The sequence below is a fragment of the Rhinolophus ferrumequinum genome, chromosome 4, assembly GCF_004115265.2.
Source record: "Rhinolophus ferrumequinum isolate MPI-CBG mRhiFer1 chromosome 4, mRhiFer1_v1.p, whole genome shotgun sequence".
Lineage (NCBI taxonomy): Eukaryota > Metazoa > Chordata > Mammalia > Chiroptera > Rhinolophidae > Rhinolophus > Rhinolophus ferrumequinum.
Window position 1 is genome coordinate 55,514,611 of NC_046287.1, and position 23,191 is coordinate 55,537,801.

The 23,191-nt window shown below is 46.8% G+C and overlaps 1 protein-coding gene across 10 annotated transcripts in view; it reads left to right on the forward strand.

Annotated features, from left to right (window-relative positions):
* Window positions 1-23,191, forward strand: part of MCF2L (MCF.2 cell line derived transforming sequence like) — a 176,506-nt gene that overhangs the window by 44,632 nt on the left and 108,683 nt on the right. For 4 of the 10 annotated variants that reach the window (XM_033104287.1, XM_033104292.1, XM_033104289.1 and 1 more), the window contains exon 1: window positions 13,033-13,278. The exons of 2 other annotated variants lie outside the window; for them this stretch is intronic. In XM_033104287.1, the coding sequence (XP_032960178.1) occupies window positions 13,065-13,278 (214 nt within the window). In that variant the 5' untranslated portion in view covers window positions 13,033-13,064. Of the gene's footprint in view, window positions 1-13,032; window positions 13,279-13,726; window positions 13,897-23,191 lie in introns of those variants that run through there. 4 more of the 10 variants (XM_033104295.1, XM_033104298.1, XM_033104297.1 and 1 more) reach the window with 3 other exon arrangements.

Below are 23,191 nucleotides of genomic sequence, written 5' to 3' on the forward strand. Positions count from 1 at the left end.
CTTTGCTTCTCCTTTCCCTTCCCTTAATGGAGTGCCTGCTCTCCCACCATCCCTGCCAAGGGGTCTTCTGGCTGTGCTGGGTGCTGCCCTGCTCTCAGGTATGCCCAGGTGAGAAAAGTGGCAGTACTTCTACAGAATCTTCCGAAGATCTAGTCTGTTAGATGTTTGACATAAAATATGGCTTAATGTCATAAATCAAAGAATGAAGTAATTTTATGTTACTGTTCCACTGTCATAACATAACACAAATGTAGGCACTGCTATGATTTGAATTTTTGTGTTCCCCAAGATTCATGTTGAAGTCCTCATGCCCGACGTGATGGTATGAGGAGGTGGGGCCTTTGGGGGATGATTAGGTTCTGAGGGTGTGCCCTTATACCAGACACCCCACAGAGCTCCTGCACCCCTTCTGCCATGCGAGGATGTGGGGAGAAGGCCCTAGAACGGGGATTCTCACCAGAACCCAACCATGTGGGCGCCCTGACCTCAGACTTCCAGCCTACAGAACTGTGAGAAATAAATTTCCGTTGTTTACAGACCACCCATTCGGTGGCATTGTGTTATAGCGGCTCGAACAGAATATCACGGGCACTAATATGCAAGTGTGAAAAGGTCACTTTACACTTTGTGTTCATTTACTGCTTTATGCTTGTATGAGCATTTTTGTCATGTGAAATCTTTCTGACTTGGAGGCTAGTCTGCTCGTAAGGAGGTGCACAGGCCTGACGCCCCCAAACAACTCGCTCAAGGTGCACAGCTGGGATGTGTCAGGGCTGCAGCCAGTTTGGTGGCGCAGTTAGAATAAATGCAGAACCCCAGGAATGTGAGAGGAATGTGAGAGGAGTCCCAGGCCTGGCACGGCCCTGCCCCTTCCTGAGGCCCTGGCCCCCCTCTTCTCATGGGCCCAGCAGAACAGGAGCCCAGTTATGGGCTTTCCCCTTCCACCTGCTCACTCTCTGCCTGAGAGCGTCACTCAGACTCATGAGGCTTTTTATTTCCCAGTTAGGGTCACTCCTTTGGAAAGGTCACTCTTGTGTTGCAGCGTCCTTGTCCCAGTCGGTTAGAGGTCATTTATGGCCTGCCAGGTGACCTCTGTGAAATTTCCATCAACAATCCCTAGTAAATGACAAAAGCTGCATCTCAGCCTTCCTCCTGTATAGCTGGCGTTGTGACTCATTGGGAAATACACTGATTTTGCATTTCCTCTTAGAATTCATGACGGATTTTTATAAGATGACACCATCTGCACATCCACTCCTCCTCTCCGGGGCACTGGGCTCTGCTGAGCTCAGGAATGGCATTTCAGAGCCCGTCACAGGCTCCTGAAAGAGCAAAGCAAGGGGAAGGACGGCCTCTGGTCAGGAGGGGCCTCCATTCCTGGTTCTCTCTGACATCACAGCTGGGACCCGCTAACGTAGGACATTGTCTGTACCAGTTCCCTGACCGCTCATTGAATCCAGAGCATGTGGCCGTGCCCAGATTAGCTCCTCTTGTTACCCTAACAGAGGGGGTCTTGGTGATATTTTATTCTGATTTCATAGCTTGTCTGTTATTTTTCATCATTAAAGCAGCTTCAGTTTAGTTTCTAAGGCTCAGTTCTGTTCATTAAAAAACTTCAATCTGGATCTCTTCCTCCTCCACCCCTTCCTGCCCCTGCAGGGCACAGGACTTGGGATAGGGGGGTGGGGGCTGCTCTTCACGGACCACCTTCCCTCCAGTGTCTTCCCTGTTGGGGCAGGGAGAGAAGACACGTGCTATGTGCACACATGCGCGAGCATGCACACACGTGTGGACTGACGTGCCTGGCTATCTTCCCCGGTCCTGCCTCTTGTGTGCTGCAGTGGGTGGGAACCACGTGTGGTGATAGGACAGGCCTGCCCACTGTGGCCTCAATTCTGGCTGACCCTGGTGGTGGCCACCTTTTCCTGGTGCCTCCGAGCCCGATAGCCTGTACAGACCTGTGTCCCCTAAACCTCATCAACAAGGAACTCTTAACGCTGTTTGGGCGGCTGCCCCTTTTTTGCCATCTCTCATGAGTGCTCTTTTCCTCCATAGCTGTATTGAGATATAATTAACATGTAACATTGTGTGAATTGAAGGTGTATAACATGATAATTTGATATACGAAGCTCTGACAATTAAGTTCATGAACTTGTTGCAACACTGTTGCTCATCTTTTTTGATAGCAGAGGGATTATTCATTATGAATTTGTACCAACTGGACGAACAGTTAACAAAGTTTACTATTTGGAAGTGCTAAAAAAGCTGTATGAAAAAGTTAGACGAAAATGACCTGAAGTTTTCACCAACAATTCATGGCTCTTGCATCACCACAATGCATCAGCTCACACGGCACTGTCTGTGAGGGAGTTTTTAGCCAGTAAACAAATAGCTGTATTGGAACACCCTCCCTACTCACCTGGCCTCCAATGACTTCTTTGTTTACCCAAAGAGAAAGGAAATATTGAAAGGAAGACATTTTGATAACATTCAGGACATCAAGGGTAATATGACCACAGTTCTGATGGCCATTCCAGAAAAAGAGTTCCAAACTTGCTTTGAAGGGTGGACCAGGCGCTGGTGTCGGTGCATAGCTTCCTAAGGGGAGTACTTCAAAGGTGACCGTAGTGATATTCAGCAATGAGGTATGGAGCACTTTTTCTAGGATGAGTTTGCGAACTTAATTGTCCAACAAAATGATTACCACAATGAGGTTTGTTAACACCTTTATCATGTCACATAGTTACCATTTCCTTTTCTTTTTTATTGGGGAATATTGGGGGACAGTGTGTTTCTTCAGGGCCCATCAGCTGCAAGTTGTCCTTCAATCTAGTTGTGGAGGGCGCAGCTCAGCTCCAAGTCCGGTTGCTGTATTCAATCTTAGTTGCAGGGGGCACAGCCCACCATCCCATGTGGGAATTGAACCAGCAACCTTGTTGAGAGCTCGCGCTCTAACCAACTGAGCCATCCAGCCGCCCCTCCAGCAGCTCAGTGGCAGCTCGTTGTCTTTAATCTAGTTGTGGAGGGTGCAGCTCACTGGCTAATGTGGGAATCGAATAGGCAACCCTGTTGTTCAGAGCTCGCGCACTAACCAACTGAGCCATCCAGCCGCCCTACCATTTCTTTTTTTTGAGGTGACAACATTTAAGATATCCTATCTTAGCAGCTTTCAAATATACAGTACAGTACTACTAACCATAGTCACCATGCTGTACATTATTAGGTCCCCAGAACTTTTCTATCTTATACTTGAAATTTTGTACCATTTGACCAACGCCTCCCAATTTCCCCCTCCTTTTAGCCCCTGCTAACTGCCATTCTACTCTCTGTTTCTGAATTTGGCTTTTTCATATTCCACATATAGTGAGATCTGTCTTCTTTCACTTAACATAATGCCCTCAGAGTACATCCATATTGTCACAAATGGCAAGATTCAGTCTTTTTGTGGCTGAATAATATTCCATTACATTTATATTCATATTTATATTTGTATATTTATATCGGCGGTACCAAAAAAATATATATATACATGGGACTTGCATTCATCTTTTGTTATCAGTGTATATTATTACAATTTTAATGTGTTTTTCTTTCTTAGCATGTGTATACATTTTTTTGACACCGTGTGTGTGTGTATGTGTGTGTGTGTGTGTGTGTGTGTGTGTAACATTTTCTTTATCCATTCATCCATTGAAGGACACTTAGGTTGTTTCCATGCCTTGGCTATCATAAATAATGCTACAGTGGACATCGGGGTGCAGATATCTCTTTGAGACAGTGATTTCATTTCTTTGGCTATATACCCAGAAGTGGAATTGCTGGATCATATGGTAGTTCTATTTTTAAATTTTTGAGGAACCTCCACACTGGTTTCCATAGTGGTTGCACCAATTTACATTCCCACCAACAGTGCACAAGGGTTCCTTTTTCTTCACATTCTTACCAACACTTGTCATTTCTTGTCTTTTTCGTAACAGCCATTTTAATAGGTGTGATGTGACATCTCACTGTGGTTTTGGTTTGCATTTCCCTGATAATTAGTGATGTTGAGCACCTTTTCATGTACCTGTTGGCTATTTATATGTCTCTTCAGGTCTTTGCCTACTTTTTAATCAGAGTATTATTATTGTTATTGTTATTATTAGGCTATTGAGTTGTATAAGGTCCTTATATATTTTGAGTAGTAGTAACCCCTTTCAGATAGACAGATTGCAAATGTTTCATCGGGGGATGTGCTCCCCCTTGCCCCCCGCATGTTGGAAGGGAGAGAAGAGGGGAGGAACCCCACTAGTGAGGGTCCGTCCTAGGTCTGGGGCTTCCAGGATGTGTGGGAGCGGGGTGTATGGCAACTGCAGGAGGAGGTGATGCTTGTAGGAACTCAGCAGGGGTGACCTGTCCTGGGGGCCTAGTCTCTGCAGCAGCCAGCACAGTCAGGGATTGAGGTGGGGCTTAGTGAAGCACAGGGACAGCCATGCAGTGTCCCCTTCTCTGAGCATTAGAAGTCACTTCCTCACATCAACTCCGGAGGACTGCACACAGGGAAGCTCCTGCTGCACAGATGCCGCAAGCCCAGCTTGCTCTCCCGGCCGCCATCCCACAAGGGCACAAACCAGGGAAGGTGTCAAAACACGCCTGGAGAGAAGAGGCAAACAGAGGTCTGGGAAATGAATAAGCAATCCGTCTAATTAGCTGGGTGGGCTGGAAGTTTCCCAACACTAATTTAGCACCGAGGATGTTAATTTTCCCTTCTGCAGGGTATGTGTCACTTTACATAGAACAAGTACATTGGGTCTAAGATTCAGTTTATCCTACACATCCTCTCACCCATCTCATCCTGGATGTGTGTAAGAATTCATCTCTGCGAGCCCTTGGGACCAAGTTTTGGAACATCCCAGCCAGGTGCCAGATCACTGGCTGTACCCCTCTTAGCGTCTAGCACCAACTTATGTCCAGGGCACAGGTATTAACTTTGAAAGTGCTTTTTGCCTCCCAGCAGCTCTTGTCAGTGAAACGCTGTGTGGATTCTCATGTGTCCTCATGCAGTGCTGTCGTCCCAGACACGCGGTGGGGGATGTGAAGTTCTGGAGTTCTTTCTCCTCTGAGTGGAGTCCTATCTTTCTCCTGTACGATATGACTCATCTTTCCTTCCAGGTCAGGGCGTTGATGACTGGCAGTGTCATAGTCACGGGGGGAGACGGAGGTAATGGTGCTTTGGCTTTCATTTTTTTAAACCTCATCAGCCATCTGCTTTCAGATGCTCTTCAGGGTTTTATATTCATTCAACTCTTCAACTAGTGGGAGCGGGAAGGAGTGGCCGGCGGCCTGGAGACTAGGGTGGCTGCCCAGCAGAATGTAAGGGTGGTCCACAGGGGTGCTCAGTGAGGGAAATGGTCACCATTCATGTACCATTGCCAGGCCCGCCGTCTCTTGTGAATTGTTCCAATCCCTCTGTGTCTGTCTTTTTGATAAACTTTCTTAGTTCTTTACCCACTGTTACGGGTTGAATTGTGTCCCTTACAAAGATACATTGAAGTCCTAACCCCCAATACCTCAGAATGTGACCTTATGTGGAAATAGGGCCATTGTAGATGCGATTGAGGTGAGGTTGCACTCGGGTAGGGTGGGCCCTCACCCAGCACCTGCTGTCTTTCTAAGAAGAGGACAGAGAGACACACAGGGAGATGTCCATGTGACTGGGTGATGCAGCCATTCACCACCGGAAGCTGGAGGGGAAGGAAGGACTTTCCCTTACAGGCTTCAGAGTGAGCCTGTACTGCTGATACCTTGGTTTTGGACTTCTAGCCTCCAGAACTGTGAGAGAATAGCTTCCTGTTGTCTTAAGCTGCCCAGTTTGCGGTATATTGTTATGGCAGCCCCAGGAGACCGTCACACCCTTTCCTCTTCAATCCCCAAGACTTCCACCACAGTCCCTCTTTCCCCCAAGGATGCCATGGAGGCCTGGCCTGTAGCCTGGGCTGGAGATTTTGTGCACGGGGTTCAGTTTCACCAAGACCAGAGAGGAGGGAAATCGGGTTACTCAGGCCTCCTCAAGCAGAGCTGAGAATTGGCCTAAACAAGTGCGCCTTTTGAGGAGATGGCATGTGGCTGACAGGTGTGACTTCAGTGTGGCCAGGTCCCAGCTAGGGGCGAGTAGACCTGGGCAGACAGCTCCCAGGCACAGCCTGTCCAGGCCAGCACCTGCTCCTCTCCATCCTCTAAGACTCTGGGGAGGTAGCCCTGTGATCACAGATGTTTCAATTACCCATTTGTGTGGGGCTTTGAGATGTAGTGTGTGCCTCCTTGGGGCTGGTGTGAGCGGCTCTCGCCTCACTCTAGGCAGTGGTCTTTAGCTCATTAGTTTCTGATTTTGTATTTAATTTTAGAAAGCGAGAATCCTTACCATGCAAGTTCTTAGCAATGCTGGGCTGGCCCCAGGGACAAGGTGTGCACACTAGGACTCTACCTGTGGCAGGGCCCCTCCCTCCAAGGACAGCTGCTGAACCCAGCCTTTTGTGTGTTTACTTGGTGAAAATACATATTATTAACACATGTCTACACATGTAAAAATCAGGTACATATTTCGGAAGCTTTGAAAAAGCCTATGCCCTTTAGTCTGTAATTCTACTTCTGAGAATTTAACAGAGAAACAATTAGACATGAGAAAAAAGCTTTCTGCCTGCCTTTTTTTTTTTTAATCTTACGATAATCAATAATAGTTTTTTAAAAATCTGATTAAATTTTAAAACACATATCCGAGGGAACATTTACACAGCTATTAAAAATCATGTAGAAGAGTAGCAGCATGAAAAAAGTTTGAGTAAAACATTTGTTACGAACCATATATATTGTTATAATTTGTATAAAACTACATCAGAAGGATAAATAAAAGACTATCTCTACTTGATGCTATTAGGATTTATTTACCATATTTTCTAAAGTGAACACAATGATTTTGTACTCACACGAAAAGTACGTTATTTTGTTTCTTGTGTTATCCATCAAAATGTAATGATCATTTGTATGTGAGAACATTAGTCCCAAACAGCCATCCTATCAGAATTTTCTCACCAAAAGAACGTCTCCAAACTGGCTAACCTTATCTACTGACTGTACATTTAAAATTTGTATTAATGTAGATTCCAGACAGCCTTACCAGAAAGCCATGAAAAAGACAGAAATCCAACCATTCAGTCTCTAGTTTCCTTAAGATCACAGACCACGGGAGAGGACTCAGAATGGCCTTGCCTTGTTCTGTCAAGCAGGACACACACCGACGACTGTATTTGAAGTGTTTCACTCACCTTTCTTCTCGACCTTTGCTTCAGTTCTGTTTCCGTTTGGAACAAATCCAAAAAGTACTGCACTGGCCTACAGACCCACACTGGGAATACCTCTTCTGAGGGGCTTTTGCTCTATGTAATGCCAAATTCTTTTTAAAAGGGGGAGGGAGGAGGGTTCAGGGATAAATTTCAAGATGGGGCCTATATAATGACCAAGCAGAGAGGACATGTCTTGTTGAAATGCTGAATCAAGAATTTCCATCCTCTTACCATCTCATACATTTAAAAAAAAAAGAAAGGAAGGAGGGAGGGAGGGAGGAAGGAAGGGAAGGGAGGGAAAGAAGGAAGGAAGGAAGGAAGGAAGGAAGGAAGGAAGGAAGGAAGGAAGGAAGGAAGGAAGGAAGGAAGGAAGAAAGAAAGAGAAAGAAAAGAAAACTTTATCGAGGAGTAATTGACAAATATAATTGTATATATTTAAAATGTCCACTGAGAGTAGTTGATACATATTGTGGAATGACTACCAAGATTAAGATTATTAACACATCCTTCACCTCATGTAACATAACTCTGTGTGTGTGGGTGTATGTGCCATGAAAATGCTTAAGATCTACTGCCAGCCACTTTCAAGTATACAATACCATATTATTAGCTATAGTCAGCGTGCTGTACGTTAGGTCCTCAGATCTTATTCATCTTATAACTGGAACTCTGTACCCTTTGACCTCCATCTCCCCATTTTCCCCTCCTCTTAGCCCCTGGCAAGTACCATTCTATTCTTCTCTGTTTCTACAAAATTGGCTTCTTTTTTTTTCTTCAGATTCCACATATCCGTGATACCATGCAGCATTTGTCTCTCTCTGTCTGGCTTTTTTCACTGAGCATCATGCCCTCCAGGATCATCCATGTTGTCACAAATGGCAGGATTTCCTTTTTTTATGACTGAATAATTATCCTTTGTATCTGTACACCATATCTTCTTTATTCATTCCTCCCTTGAAGGACACTTAAGTTGTTTCTAGATCTTAGCTGATGTGAATGATGCTGCTATGGACATGGGGGTGCACACATCTCTTCCACCTGCTAATTTTGTTCCCTTGGGGTATACACCCAGAGGTGGAATTGCTGGGTCATATGGTCGGTCTGTTTTTAATTTTTTGAGGAATCTCCGTACTGATTTCCCTCAACCAATTTCTCCACACTCTCACCAACCCTTGTTATCTCGTCTTCCTGACAGCCGTTCTAACAGGTGTGAGGTGACTCACCTTGTGGTTTCAATTTGCATTTCCCTGCTGACTAGTGGTATTGAGCAAAATCTAGCCCTTCGTACATGACGTACATGACGCAGTGAGCTCTCTCCTAGTCCTCCCTCTCACAGTGTCCTGCGGGAATCCTGCCTTTCGTTTTCTGAATATTCTGTTCCCATCTTTGGCCCTGGGTTAGAGGAAAGGTAGCGAGTGGGGGTCTCAGGCACGGGGGTGGGGGGTCATCCTGGGTGCTGGGTGGGGATGCTGCTGGGTCATGAGGGTCTGGAGGACAAGGTTGTCTGAGAGCCAGGCGAGGTGCCCACAGTTTGGGTTGAGAACAGTGCTCTGGTGGTATCACCGTGGCATCTCCAGTGTTTTTGTTCTTCATGGGCTGCCCACCTCCCCGCCTTCGTGCCCGGCCCCCACCTGAGGACTTAAGTCCCTGGTCCTGTTTTCTTCTTTTCCTAGCCCCTCACCTCTCTCCAGACCCCGCCCCTCTCTGAAGTTGTGTCCTCAGGGACTAAGGGATGAAGACCCCTGGCCCAGACTCCCTGTCCTCCTCAGGAGGAGCCCTGCAGCTCCCTCTGTATCATGTAAAAATGTATTATAAGGCCCTTAGACTCCCTGTACCCCATGCCTGTTCAAGGAAAGTCAGAGTCTCTGCAGCCCCTTGAGTCCCTCCCCTCAGTCCATCTCACCTCCTGCCTGAGGGTTTGGGGAACCAATGCCATGTGTCCCTAAGACTATGTAGCTTAGTTTGGCCTGTTCCTGAATTAGGTATAAATGGGATCATATATTATATTCTTTACAATGCCCTGTTGTAGTTCAACTGATGTAAACCACTTGTTTCTACTGGGGCATGGTTTCCTGTCATGTGACCACAGCTCACCTTATTTATCCAGTCCACTGTTGGTGGGCCTGTGTTGTCTTCAGTCCTCCTCTCCCCTCCTTCTATCTTTCCTCCTTTTCCCCCACCCTCTCTCCTCCCCTCCCCTGGCTTCTCCCTGCATCTCTTCTTCCTCCCTTCCCGCTGTGGGGACAGAGTCCCAGAGAGCAGTTTCCAGGCTCTCGGCCTCATGTGAAAAGGTGCTGGCTCGGGTAGTACATGGCCATCAGCTGTAACCAGTTAGCCAATTAGCCACTGATATAACTGCCGTGGCTACACTAGGGGCGTGACAGAGAAGTGGACTGCGGATTGCAGTTAGCAAGTGGGGTTGGCACAGAAGCGGGTGGCAGGTTGCGGATCGTGTGGCTCCTGCTTCCTGTGTCTCCAACCCAGCCGCCAGCGAGACCATAGTGGTATGACTCCCCTATCTATGGCTCCGTGGGTGTTCCTTTTTGGCCTCACCATATCCTGCGTTCTTGTGCAGGGAGCGGGAGCAGAGACCCCGCATTACATCGCTCTTCCTCCTTTCCCTTCCTCTCCCCTTTTTCCCCCACAGTTGTAAGTGGCACTATGCAGACGTTGGTATCTGTGGACACTGGCGTGCGTGTGACAGAGCTCATTGCTGGAACAGGGGCTATGCATCTCTCAGACTTTGTTATACAGCTTCATATCAGTTACCAAAGGAATTGTGCCAGTTGACACACCTTGTTCACCAGCTTGTTCACCATCTGTCGTCAGGGATGTGCGTCCTTGTTAGTGGCCAGCGCCCATTCAGAGTGGAAACGCAAAGAAGGCAGGGAGCTCACCTGCCTTGCTCGGTCCTGCTCCCTGGAACCAGTGCCTGGGCCTGGCTCGCAGCACCGAGGACAAAGTTGTTCAGGAGTCACAGGTGCGTTCCCGAAGTTCCCCACGCGCCAGGAAGCCTCTTGTCAGACATGACACCTGCTCCACACCCCAGCACAGGAGTGAGGCTGTGCTGTTAATGGTTGCAGATTTCTTCAGGGAGTCATTTCCAAGTCTCCCTTTTTTCCTTGCTGCCCCACTCCGCCCTTGATGTGGGATAAGGCCGTGCAGGAAATACATGCGTCCTCACTTTCCGTGGCCAGCGTCCAGCTGCACCTAGGCCTGATGCTCCTGTATCCTGTTACCTCTCACAATGGCTCAGCTCCGCCTTCCCTGCCTCTCCGGAGCTCCCCCACCTGTCTCATGAGGGCGGGCTCCTCAGGGCCCCTGGTTTCTCAGAACTTGACCTGCATACCCCTCCCGCTCTCCTGTTTCTCACCTCCCTTTCATGGCTAACTTTCCGGAACAGTTGCTAAGAGGATGTGTTTGGTATCCTGGTATAACATTACGTTCCACCTTCCCACCTGGGCACCGTCTGGCCTCATTCAGAGGGATGAACAATCGTGTTCTGCTTCTCCTTTCTGGGAAGGGGCAAGGGAGTGATGGAAAACAGGCCTGTGCCCTTGGGACACTTGGGCTAAGATTCTTTACGCTGTGTTAGTTTTGGGACCTTTCCTAACTGTCCCTATCTAACTGTAAGAGACATTGGGGGTGACATTCCAATTGAGATATGACATTTCCCTGAAGCAAACAGTTGTTTTCTAGGTCTGTGTTTATACACATCTCAGTTTGAATCTTGCCTCTGCCACTTATCGCTGTGTAAATTTGGGCAACTTACTGAGCCTCTCTGTGCCTTATTCTGTAAAACGTGGTAAAAAGTGTCTACTTCCTAGATCATTGTGAAGATTAAATCAATTCATACCATGTGAGTTTAGAAGGGTCACTGGAACTTTGTGCTCAATAAACTCTGGTGGTATTTTTATGATTGTTATACTTAAGGAAAATATTAAATGGTTTTTATAGAAAGCACCATTTGTGCCATAATTTAAGGAGAGAGTAAAGATTTGAGAGAGAGAGAAAGTAGGTGGGAGGGAGAGAGAGAGATTTATTTTTAAGTGACTGGATCACACAATTGTGAGGGCTGGTAAGTTTGAAATCTGCAGGGCAGGTTGCAGGCTGGAGACCCAGGGAAGAGCAGATGTTGCAGCTGGAGTCTGAATTCAGTAGGGCGGCAAAATTCCCCCTTCCTCTGGGGATGTCAGTCTTTTTCTCTTAAGGCCTTCAACTGATTGGATGAGGCCCACCCACATTAGGGAGTCTACTGATTTAAATATTAATCAGATCTACAAAATACCCTCAAAGGGACTAGCCCGACTAGTGTTTGGCTAAACATCTGGGCACTGAGGCCTGGCCGAGTTGACACATAAGAGCAACCATCACAGATGCCATCAGACTCAACCCTGACACCACGCTGGAGATAGCGGCTTGGGCTGGGAAATGGCACCAGCCAGTGGTGTTTGAGGGGACAGAGTGGATGACAGGAAAGAAGCTGAGAGTGAGTGGAGAATGGGAGTCTTAGAGCAGAGTGGGTAGAAGGTTTTGCCTTTGCTTTGCTTTTGGTTTGAAGTTGGGATAGACTCTCACAGTGAGTGGTTTTCCAAGTGTGAACCAGCAGCGTCTGCATCCCCTGGGGTGCCGTTAGAAATGCACAGTCCTGGCCCCCCAGTCCTACTATATCGGAAACTCTGGCCTTCTGGGTTAACAAGCCCTTGGGGGATTCCAGTGCACCCCAAGTCTGAGCACTTGAGTATACTTCTGTGCCGGAAGAGGTGGATACTATGCAAAGAGAGGTGGAGACGCCTGGGAGAGGGGATGTCCTGGCCAGGTGTGTCTGAGGAGGCCTGAGGGAACGTGGCCTGGGGTTAGTTTTGGCCGAGGACAAGTGTGGGTGTCAAGGAAAAGTGTGGGTGTCATTGCCTCTGGAGTAGGAGGAAGGCAGATGGGAAGCGGAGGGCCTGCGTTTTAGGACTCTGCCAGGTGATGGGCCTTCCTGAAGTTGGAAGCAGCTGGTTGTGATGGGGGCAAGGGATTAGTGATTGTGAAGGGCTCCTGTGGCTGTGGGCAAAGCTAGGGTTTGCTTCAGCAAGGGGCACACCTCAGACTTTTGTCCACAAGGGAAAGGCTCTCTGTGTGCCCTGTGGTGACACCTTTCCAGACCCCTCCCCTCATTGGGCTCTACTTTGAATCATACAAAACTGCTGATATTGAATGGGTTTTGATGTGAAAAAGAAAAAGAAAAAAAGGCAGCAATTTCTTAGTTTTACCCCACACCTTCCATGTGTGGTTATTACACATTCATTTCATGTTGCAATGATTTGTTTCCAGATCTTCCTTGTGCCCCAGACCCATGCGCTCTCTGAGACCAAATGCTGTGTCACCTTCATCTTTTCATCCCTTGGGCCCAGCTCAGGGCCTGACAGTCACACCAGGATGTGGGCACATACCTTGTATTGACATGAGTGAGAGTTTGAACCTCGCCCACTCCTTGCTTGAATTTCCCAAACCATTCATGGAAATGGTCCCTTCTTCCAGAAATACTTCTTCTGCAAGGAAGGGCATGCTAGCTGTAATGCCAACCACAAAAGGACGGCAAGCCCCCTGGAAAAGGAGAGGCCTCATCTAGGGCCCGGTGTGCACACCTGTGTTCTTGCATGTCCTTGGGATGTGGCAGCCATAGCCCTGCACACACGACTCGCATCGGTACGGTAGGGCGCTGAGGTGTAGAATGCACACGGTGGCTTCCTGCCAACCATGGCGAGGTCGGAGGGCCAGAGACTGCGGCGCGCGCTTCCCTCGCCGCCTGCGTCCTTGGCAGGCGGTGCCTTGCGGGAGCGGCCGGGCCACCCAAGGATCCACCACGGACCAGCGGACCCACTGACCTGGGGCGGCCCGGGCGGCATGCGGCGGCACAGGCAGGGCGCGCTCGGCTGCTGCAGTCTCTGCACCTGCCCAGGGACAGCTGGAGGTAAAGGGGGGAGGGCAGTTTCTGGACCGCCCTGGCGACCACCCCCAAGCTGCTCTTTCCTCTCCCGAAGGGCGCAGAGACCCGGAGTGGGAGGGGTGGGCTGGGCTGCGTCTCTGCGTGGGGTAGCGCTGCAATCCCAGGTCTCCGAGGGGTGCACACGCGGGACTCAGACGATCGGTGGGTGTACACACTTGAGTTCCAGGTGACCGGAGTAGGTGCACACGCAGGGCTCCCTGGTGACCTTGAAAGTGCACATGCGGGGCTTCCAGGTGACCGCAGGGGTGCACGCGTAGCTCCCTGGTGGCCGCAGGAGTACGCGTGGCGGGCGCGCTTCCGCTTCCGCCGAGCAGCCCCCACCCTGGCGCAGGGCGCGCCCCTTGGCGGGGCTGGGGACCAATCCCGGGAAGGGAGGCACTACCGTGCCCCCCCACCCCCAGCCTCGCAGCCGCGCCCCCTCCCCACTCACACTACCCCACCCATGAAGCACCTTCTGGTGCAGAGGAAAGCAGCTGCAGAGAATCGTTTTGTTCTGCGGGAGGATGAGGTTTTGGCTGAGAAATGAAGAGATGGCCCTGGAAGAAATGGTGCAGAGATTAAATGCGGTTTCCAAGCGCACTGGTAGGAGCTGCTGGCCTTGAATTACATGTTCTTAAGCTTGACATCATGTGTTGAATGTGTCTAATTTTTGTGTAACAGCCTTCATTTTTTCCCCCCCAGCAGTGATAACAGGAAAGAGCAGATATGATGGGCATTTGGGAGCTGATGGGTTTCTATGGACCATCAGCATGATTTTATTCTGCGTAGGATAGTTAAAATAATTGCAGATTGGTGACACAGGCTTTCCAGGAGATCCCAGTTTTGTATGTGGAGCTGTTGTCTGAAATCTGCTCATGCAACCTGCATTTCAGTTGCATTTGAAACCATAGCAATGGAGAAAGCATGAGTTTTTGTGGATTGAAAAATAATGTGAATCAAGGGCTTTGAGAGCCAAGGGTTTTTTGAGCCTGGTGTAGGGATAGTAGAGATATCAGAAGCTCATTTTGAGGGTAAAAATTCTGGATTAATCAGGTGGTTCTTTTCTTCACCAAATATAATTTCACCTAAAGACAAGTGTTTGAAAATGGTATAGGTAAGGAGTGAGAGAATAGCATCATTGGACATTCATTTTCTGTATTAATTAAACGATTACTTAAAATAAGCTTTTAGGAGCAGTGCGAATGGATTCGTTTAGATTTAAGAAAATACTGAGCTGGCTGTGTCTTGCTATTGGCTTTCAATCAGTCACATCTGAGTTTTCCTGCTGCAGTATGCAGGAGGAAAACAGTTGGCATTAACTAGTTTTCCTTGAAATGAAGAGGAAATAATCACATGTCATTAAAAGTAAGTTGCCAAATTTTTGTCTGATATTGTCATATGTTATAGTATATATAGTATATACCATTACCTCGTTGTCTAAATACTTTCCTGAGAGATTAGATTTTGTCAGTAATTTGATTTAGGCGTGGTACTCTTTCTTTCTCTCTCTCTCTCTCTCTCTCTCTCTCTCTCTCTCTCTCTCTCTCTCTCTCTCTCTCTCATAAGTGGAAGACCCCATTGGATTTTGAGACCAGAGCAATGATTATATCAGCATAAAAATCTTTTTTGTGTGATGGTCTAACCAAGACTTTTAGAGACATTCAGTTTTTAAAGGTGATTTTCATGATTAAAGCTACTGGATTTATTGTATATGGGTCAAAAGAAAATAAAGCCATTTTTTGCCATCTGGCCTCTTATTCTTAGAAAGGTAGCTCCCTTTTTCTGAAACGTGAGTCGCGTTTTGCTTGGTGCAGGATTTGGCATATGGCTGAGGTAAAGGGCACGGAGGCCTGCGGATATACAGGACGGCTCCCACTTACGGGGGAGAGGGGTGCAGGGATAGCACCCTCCTGCTCTTCACACTCTCTGCATTGGGCCTGGAGTCAGAATTACAGAGCAGGAACTGTTCCAAGAGTGATGTCATACCCTAGGTTTTAAGGATGGAGGTTTTGTTTCTTGAGCTCCAAAAGACACATGTGCATGTTGAATTGTAAAAAGGCTATCTCCAAACACCAGGAATGACATTGACCACTCATTGAATGCGTGTTTCCAGCCAGGTCTTTATCTTGACCATGGTCTCATTCTAAACAGAAACTCTCAGATGTGTGTCCTTTGATGCGTCTGTGCTACGAGCAGTTGCAGATTTACTAAGATGCTTTTCAATCCAGGTCAACATGCCCAGCTTCCCTGCTTCCTTCCCGTTCACACTGCCTCTTCCTTAGGCACAAGTCCATTTTTCACTCATGCTGTGTGTGAGGCACGACTGAGTGGGGGCTGTGAGACATGATGTGGGCTGTAGGGCTGTATCCCAGGAGGTGTTGACACAGTGCCACACACTGACCGTGGGGCATGTTACAGACTCGTGTGTGGGGATGGCGATGCAGGTCGATGGAAACCTACTCACCGACTCAGGTCTAAATCCCAAATACTTCCTCAGAAGAATTCCTTATCTGTAGCAGAATGGCGTTTACATGGAGGTCATAGGGTTGTTCTGCCTCCAGGGTGATTTGGGATCAGTGGCAGATGTGGGCTGGTGGTACCAGGAGGTTGGTCGGCAGGTTGGTGTAGTAATTCAGAGCAGGGGGCCTGGCCTGTTTATGACAGGGTCTGAACTGACGGTGTGGGTGCTGTGGTCTTGTACAGGGCTTTGTGGCTATTTCGGCTGCATAGAGCTAGACCCCCCATGGCTCCACCCTGAACCGACAGGCATTTTATCTTTGCTTGTCCAAACATGCTGCCACTTGCTTCATTTTAACTTCAGGTTTATTTGTTGCTCCCCCTCGTCCAGGACATTCATTATCTAGGTTAGTCTGCGTGTAAAGGAGGATAAAGCATGCCGCCCATGTGGTCTGTGAACCAGTATCTCTTGACCTTGAGAATTTAAAATTTTATATACTCTTGAATGGAATCTTTAATCACAAAGCCAGGAGCACTTTCCAATGGCAAAAGCTCCTCTCCTGTGTGGTAGAGCTCCTTTTCCAGCATTTTCATGATTTTGGTTTTTCTCTTTATATTTGCAGTAGTCGATGCAAAAGCAATACGTATTTGAGGGAGAAAGGCTAATGGATCTCGTCGATTTAAGCATTTTCCAGGAACAGTGGTCCTCAAATTAGAGCATCTGAATCATCTGGGGAGAGTCCTCACAGATACCTGTACCCACTCCCAGAGTTTCTGATTCAGGGAGTCTGGGGCAGGGCCTGAGAATTTGCATTTTTAACTTTTCAGGTGATGCTGATGGTGCTAGTCCAAGAACCCAACATGGAGAACCACGGCAGTAGAAGAGTCTTTCTTTTTCTTCTTTTTTTTTTTTTTTAAATTTATTGGGGTGACAATTGTTAGTAAAATTACATAGATTTCAGGTGTGCAATTCTGTATCACATCATCTATAAATTACATTATGTGTTCACCACCCAGAGTCAGTTCTCCTTCCATCACCATATATTTGATCCCCCTTACCCTCATCCCCCACCCCCCACCCCCCTTACCCTCTGGTAACCACTAAATTACGTTCCCCAGATTAATTTTCAAACCCCGTGGCCATCTTGTGGTTACTGATTGTTTTCTAATCCCCTCACCTTCCCCCTTACCCCCCCCCCCCCCCCCCCGCCCATTTAGCAACCCTCAGTTTTTCCTCTTTGTCTCCAAAACTGTTTCTGATTAGTTCATTCACTTACTGTTTTCTTTAGATTCCACATATAAGTGAGATCATATGGTACTTATCTTTCTCTGTCTGACTTATTTCACTTAACATAATGTTCTCTAGGTCCATCCATGTTGTTGCAAATGGTAAGATTTCTTTCTTCTTTATGGCTGCATAATACTCCATTGTATAAATGTACCACAGTTTCTTAATCCAGTCATCTACCGATGAGCATTTTGGTTGTTTCCATGTCTTAGCTATTGTGTATAGTGCTGCAATAAACATAGGAGTGCATAAAGATTTTTGAATTGGAGTTCTGGATTTCTCCGGATAGATACCTAGGAGTGGAATTATTGGATCATAGGGTAGTTCCATTTTCAGATTTTTGAGATACCTCCATACTGTTTTCCATAGTGGGTGCACCAATCTGCAATCCCACCAACAGTGCACAAGCGTTCCCTTTTCTCCACATCTGCGCCAGCACTTGTTGTTTGTTGATTTATTGATGATAGCCATTTTGACTGGGGTGAGGTGGTATCTCATTGTGGTTTTCATTTGCATTTCTCTGATGGTTAGTGAGGTTGAGCATTTCTTCATATGTCTGTTTGCCATCTGTATGTCCTTTTTAGAAAAATGTCTCTTCAAGTCCTCTGCCCATTTTTTAATTGGGTCGTTTGTTTTTTTTGGAGTTGAGTTGAGTGAGTTTTTTATAGATTTGTGATATTAATCCCTTATCAGATATATCATTGGCAAATATCTTTTCCCATTCAGTAGGATCCCTTTTTGTTTTATTGATGGTTTCCTTTGCTGTGAAAAAAATTTTTAGTTTGACATAATCCCACATGTTTATTTTTTCTCTTATTTCCCTCGCGCGAGGGGATATATCAGTAAAAATCTTACTCTGGGTAATGTCTGTGAAGTTTCTTCCTATATTTTCTTCTAGGTATTTTATGGTTTCAGATCTTACATTTAAGTCTTTAAGCCATTTTGAATTTATTTTTGTATATGGTGTAAGGAGGTGATCCAGCTTCATTTTTTTGCATGTGTCTGTCCAGGTTTCCCAGCACCATTTATTGAATAGACTGTCTTTACCCCATCGTACATTCTTGCTTCCATTGTCGTAGATTAAATGGCTATATAGGCATGGATTTATTTCTGGATTCTCTATTCTGTTCCATTGATCTATGTGTCTGTTTTTATGCCAGTACCATGCTGTTTTGATTACTGTAGCCTTGTAGTATAATTTGAAGTCAGGTATTGTTATACCTCCCACTTTGTTCTTATTTCTCAAGATTGCTGAGGCTATACGGGGTCTTTTATGGTCCCATATAAATTTTAGGATTATATGTTCTATTTCTGTGAAAAACGTCGTTGGTAGTTTGATAGGAATTGCGTTGAATATGTATATTGCCTTAGGCAGTATGGACATTTTAACTATATTAATTCTTCCTATCCATGAACATGATATGTGTTTCCATCTATTTATATCTTCTTTCATTCCTTTCTTCAGTGTCTTATAATTTTCTGAGTACAGGTCTTTTACTTCTTTGGTTAAATTTATTCCCAGGTATTTTATAGTCTTTGGAGCAATTGTAAATGGGATTGTTTTTTTAATTTCTCCTTCTGATGTTTTATTATTGGTATATACAAATGCAACTGATTTCTGAATATTAATTTTGCATCCTGCTACTTTACTAAATTCATCTATCAGCTCTCATAGCTTCTTGGTGGAGTCTTTAGGGTTCTCTATATATAGTATCATATCGTCTGCATATAATGATAATTTTACTTCCTCCTTACCAATTTGGATGCCTTTTATTTCTTTTTCTTGTCTGATTGCTGTGGCTAGAACTTCCAGCACTATGTTGAATAGAAGCGGAGATGGTGGGAAACCTTGCCTTGTTCCTGATCTTAGGGAGAATGGTTTTAGCTTTTCCCCATTGAGTATTAGAAGAGTCTTTAAATCTTGTGCCACCTTCTCCATTAATTGACCTTGAACAAAATATTAACTCTTGTCGTTGATGCATGGAGGATGGATGAGTGGATGAGTGATAGATAGATGGATAGAGGGATAAATGGATGAGGCTGTATACAAGACAGTAAAAATAGAAGCTATATCATATTTTGAATTCTTAATACCCTCTCCCCCAATGAGGACTAACAACGTTTAGCTCTTTACATTCTGAAGGAACAAATCCTGGGTTTGCATCGAAACATGAGTGTGGGGGAAGGGTGCAGACGAGCCTGCCTCACTCCTCTGGTTGCAGTTCAGCCATGGTACTCGTACTCTTTGGACCAAACATCTTCCTTCCCATCCATTCTGTCCCATCTTCTCATCTCCTACACCGAACTTAACACAATCCAAGAAGCCAAATTTCAACTGATCTTTCAGTTGCTAACTCAGCCACTTTGAGGAGATGGGGATGTTTTCCCTGTCCCATCATTATAGCAACAGTTGAGTCGTTAGTGTTCAGCCTTCTGCCACAGTCCTGTTAAAAAACGGAAGCATCCCATACTGGTGTTCTCTGTGTGCTGTGTTCATATTCAATTGCACGCGGAAGTGAGACTTGGAAAGCTCTGTTGCTGAGATTGCTAGAGAACTCTCAAGTCGGAAAATGGACATTGTTTTTGTGACAGGCCTGATCGGTGAAGATTCTTGGCAGCATAAACAGATTTGGGATAGAAAGGGAAAGAACATAGAAGAACAAGCCCAAATATGTAGAAAGTACTCTGTGAGGGAGATGATACAGCCACGTTCTTGTCTTTGATTTATGGAGCCTGTACCCTGCATAAGTCTGCTCTTCTAAGGGAGATTCTGTTTTCTGTGTTCCGGGTGTTTCCTAAAGAAACTGGTCAGTTCTGTACCTGTTCATTGTTACTATCTTAATGGAACCCCTTGGTGGGTACGCCAGGGAGAGGACCGACCCAAGGGGTTCCGTTAAGACAGTAGCAATGACACCAGAGAAATGTCCACCTCAGTCACTGTGTCATCCCCCATCGCTGGCCCGTGGAGAGCTCTGCCCGCGAGTTCTCCCCTCTCATCACCTCTGGTCTCATGTTAGAATGTGTCCTGCTCCTGTCAGAGGGCTCCTCTCATACTTAGGAGAGCTCTGGTATCTGGCTTCCTTCCCTACCCCCTGGAAGGGCTTGTTGTGACTCTTCTGCATCCAGGGCTACTGGTGATGCTCACCCACTCCCTCCGGCCCCCATGATGTCCACGCCCTGCTGCTGGCAGCACCGGGGCTGTCCTTCCCCTTCCCCTGCTCTGCTTCAGTCCAAGTCCCACAGCTGTGTCAGGAGCCCAGCCCCCATCCTGCACCCCTGTCAGTCCTGTGAAGGGTCTGCTTGGTTTAATATGTGAAAATAGTTAACCCAGAAATGCCAAAACACACCCTAAGAATATGTTGTGTAATATTTATACAAGCTTTTGGAAGATCCTTCTGAGCACAATGCAGCTATTTGTGTTTGCATTATGGGGTCTGGAAGTCCTTGGTGTGTGAGGTTGGAACAGCAAGGAGACCAGGGTGGCTGGTGGGGTGGAGCCTGGAGTGGAGCAGAGGGGTTTGGGCCAGTGCACTAGTCACCTCAGGATGCTGTAACACCGGTACCACAAATTGGGAGATTTACACACACATTTATTTCTCCCAGTTCTGGAGGCAGGAAGTCCAAGAGCAAGGTGTCAGCAGGGTTGCTCCCTCTGAGTCCTCTCTTCTTGGCGTGTAGGTGACCCTCCTCCTTCCGTGTCCTCACATGGTCACCCTTCTGTGCATGGCTCTGTCCTGATCCCCTCTCCTTATGAGGACACCAGTCACATGGGATCAGGGCCCACCCTAATGAACTCATTTTACTTAATTATGTCTTTAGAGGCTCTATCTCCAAATATAGTCACATTCTGAGGTCCTGGGGATTGAGACTTCAACATATGGATTTTGGAGGGACCCAGTTCAGCCCGTGACAGCCAGATTGCATATAAACTGTGGGCCACAGCTCCAACCTCAGCTCAGACTCGGAGGGAAATTGGAAGCCTTCGAGACATTTAAGCAGATTTGTGATATGATCTCACCTATTTTAAAGGCTCATCTGGCTGCTTGTTGATAAAGCGGAGGGAGCCGTGGGAGAGGGAGGCCATTACCTAGTCCAAGTTCAGGAGTTGGATGGCTACTGGAACCAGGGTGGTGGGCATGCAGGTGGCAGGCGTTGTGGGCATTGGGGTCCTGGACATGTTTTGAAGGTCGGGCTGACCAAATTGGACGTGGGCAATGAGAGGAAAGGAAGAGTACTGTGCTGGCTGGCTGCTGTCACCTGAACCACCCAGGCTGCTCTCCACTCTCTGGCCATAAGCCCTTCCTGGGAAGGTGGTGTATGGCTGAGACGCGGTTTAGCATAGCAGCAGGCTGGGAGCTAAGGGACCAGAGCATCAGAATGGGCTTTCAGTCCTGGGAGATAAGAAGTTTCCCAGGACATCCTCGGAGGCAGAGCAGTCAGGTCCCCTGATTGCACCTGTCAGGGTGACTCAGCCAGGGGGCATGGGATAAGTGCATTTCTGCACAGAAATGTTCATGACACTGAACGTAAGAGCTTCAGATGCAGGGACTACAGCATCCAGCAAAATTAAAATCCATCCAGCATGGTTTCCATTGGATGCATTAGTCCCGCCCCTATGCCTGCTGTCTTCTGCCTCAGTGATAGAATCCTTAGGATTTTTTTTCGAATCTACTTTTAAAGCTTGTTGAGGCCCTTTAGGAAAAACATCATACAACAAGTGAGATAGACATTGGTGAGGGGTGGTTGAATATTTTGTAATGTGTAATTTAGATTTCTAATTAGATAGGTGTGACTATGAAAACTGTTTTAAAAATAAGCACCTCACACAGGAAATTTCTTTATGGATCTTGTTAGCAGGGATTCAGGAACGAGTTTGGGAGATTCTGAGCAGAGAGAAGCTTGTGGGATGCAATTAGTGATTTATTCCTCTTTAGAATTATCCTTTGGATGTGTGTCTAACTTCCCCCATTTAACACAGGGTTCTCAGGCTATGGTTCCTCAACCAGGCATCACCTGGGAGCTTGTTAGAATTACAGGTTCTCGGGCCCACCCCAGCCAGGTGACTCTGAGGCCCCAAGCTTGAGGCCTGCACAGGTGCTGGGAGGGTGCCAAGGCCCAGGTTAGTAGGAAGATGAAAGCCGGGCACCCACCTACTTTGGTGGACTTCAGGGACAGAATCAAAAGGGAAAGAGTGCGGGCGCCCTGTGCCCACTGGTGCTCACCCTTCAGCTAATGCTAGGTCCTGCCTCAGGAACCAGCTCAGGGGTCACCTTGGCCCGTTGTCCCCATGGTTCTGTTATTTGTGTGCTTCTGTACCCACAACCCCGGGCATGGTGCTGTCCCCACTTGTCTACTTGGTGGCTCCTTTGCCACATCCATTGGCTCACTGAGTCTAAACGATGCCCTATGACTTCACGTCCCCAGGCCTGGCACGTAAATGTTCTCCTGTGTGTTAAACTAGCAGGTGTAGAAAGCACATGTTAATGCGAATTGAGCATTGTGGCAGGTAGGTGAAACACCTGAAGATGGAATATTTGTGCATACTTTTCTGATTTTCAAAGAGAAAATGTGTCGTTGAGGAGCTACTAATTAATTACCTTGACTTTCACAAATAAAGTACAAATGGTTGAGTAAATTGTGTATCCATAGAAAGGAAAGCATTTAGCTCCAGCTACCAACAAAGATATACAAAGTTAACAATAAACTTAACTATTTTTATGAGAGTGTGAGAGTGAAAGTCAAAGGAACTTCATATTTTGGTGTCTGGATTTTGAGAAAGGCTTTCTTTACATCCTGTGTGGACCTTCATGAACAAAGAGGAGAGAGAGTGACTATAGCATATTGAGATTATTTGGATTCCTCTTCAGCAAGCACTCACTCTCCCCCTCCCTTCCACTAAGGGCAGGGTATGTGTCCCCCTTTGACTTGCGCGTGGCCATGTGACTGGCTTTGCCAAATCTGATGCTCACATGGGCTTGCACAGTGGGCTGTCCCTTCCCACTCCCCAGTGATCCCTTGTGAAAACACGCTCAGGGCAGCCATTGCCCCCGCCCCAAGCCTGGGTCCCAAATGAGAAATGTGGAGCAGAGCCACCTCCACAGAGCTGTGAACATGAGAATAATACTATTTATATGACGCTGAGTTGGGGGCAGT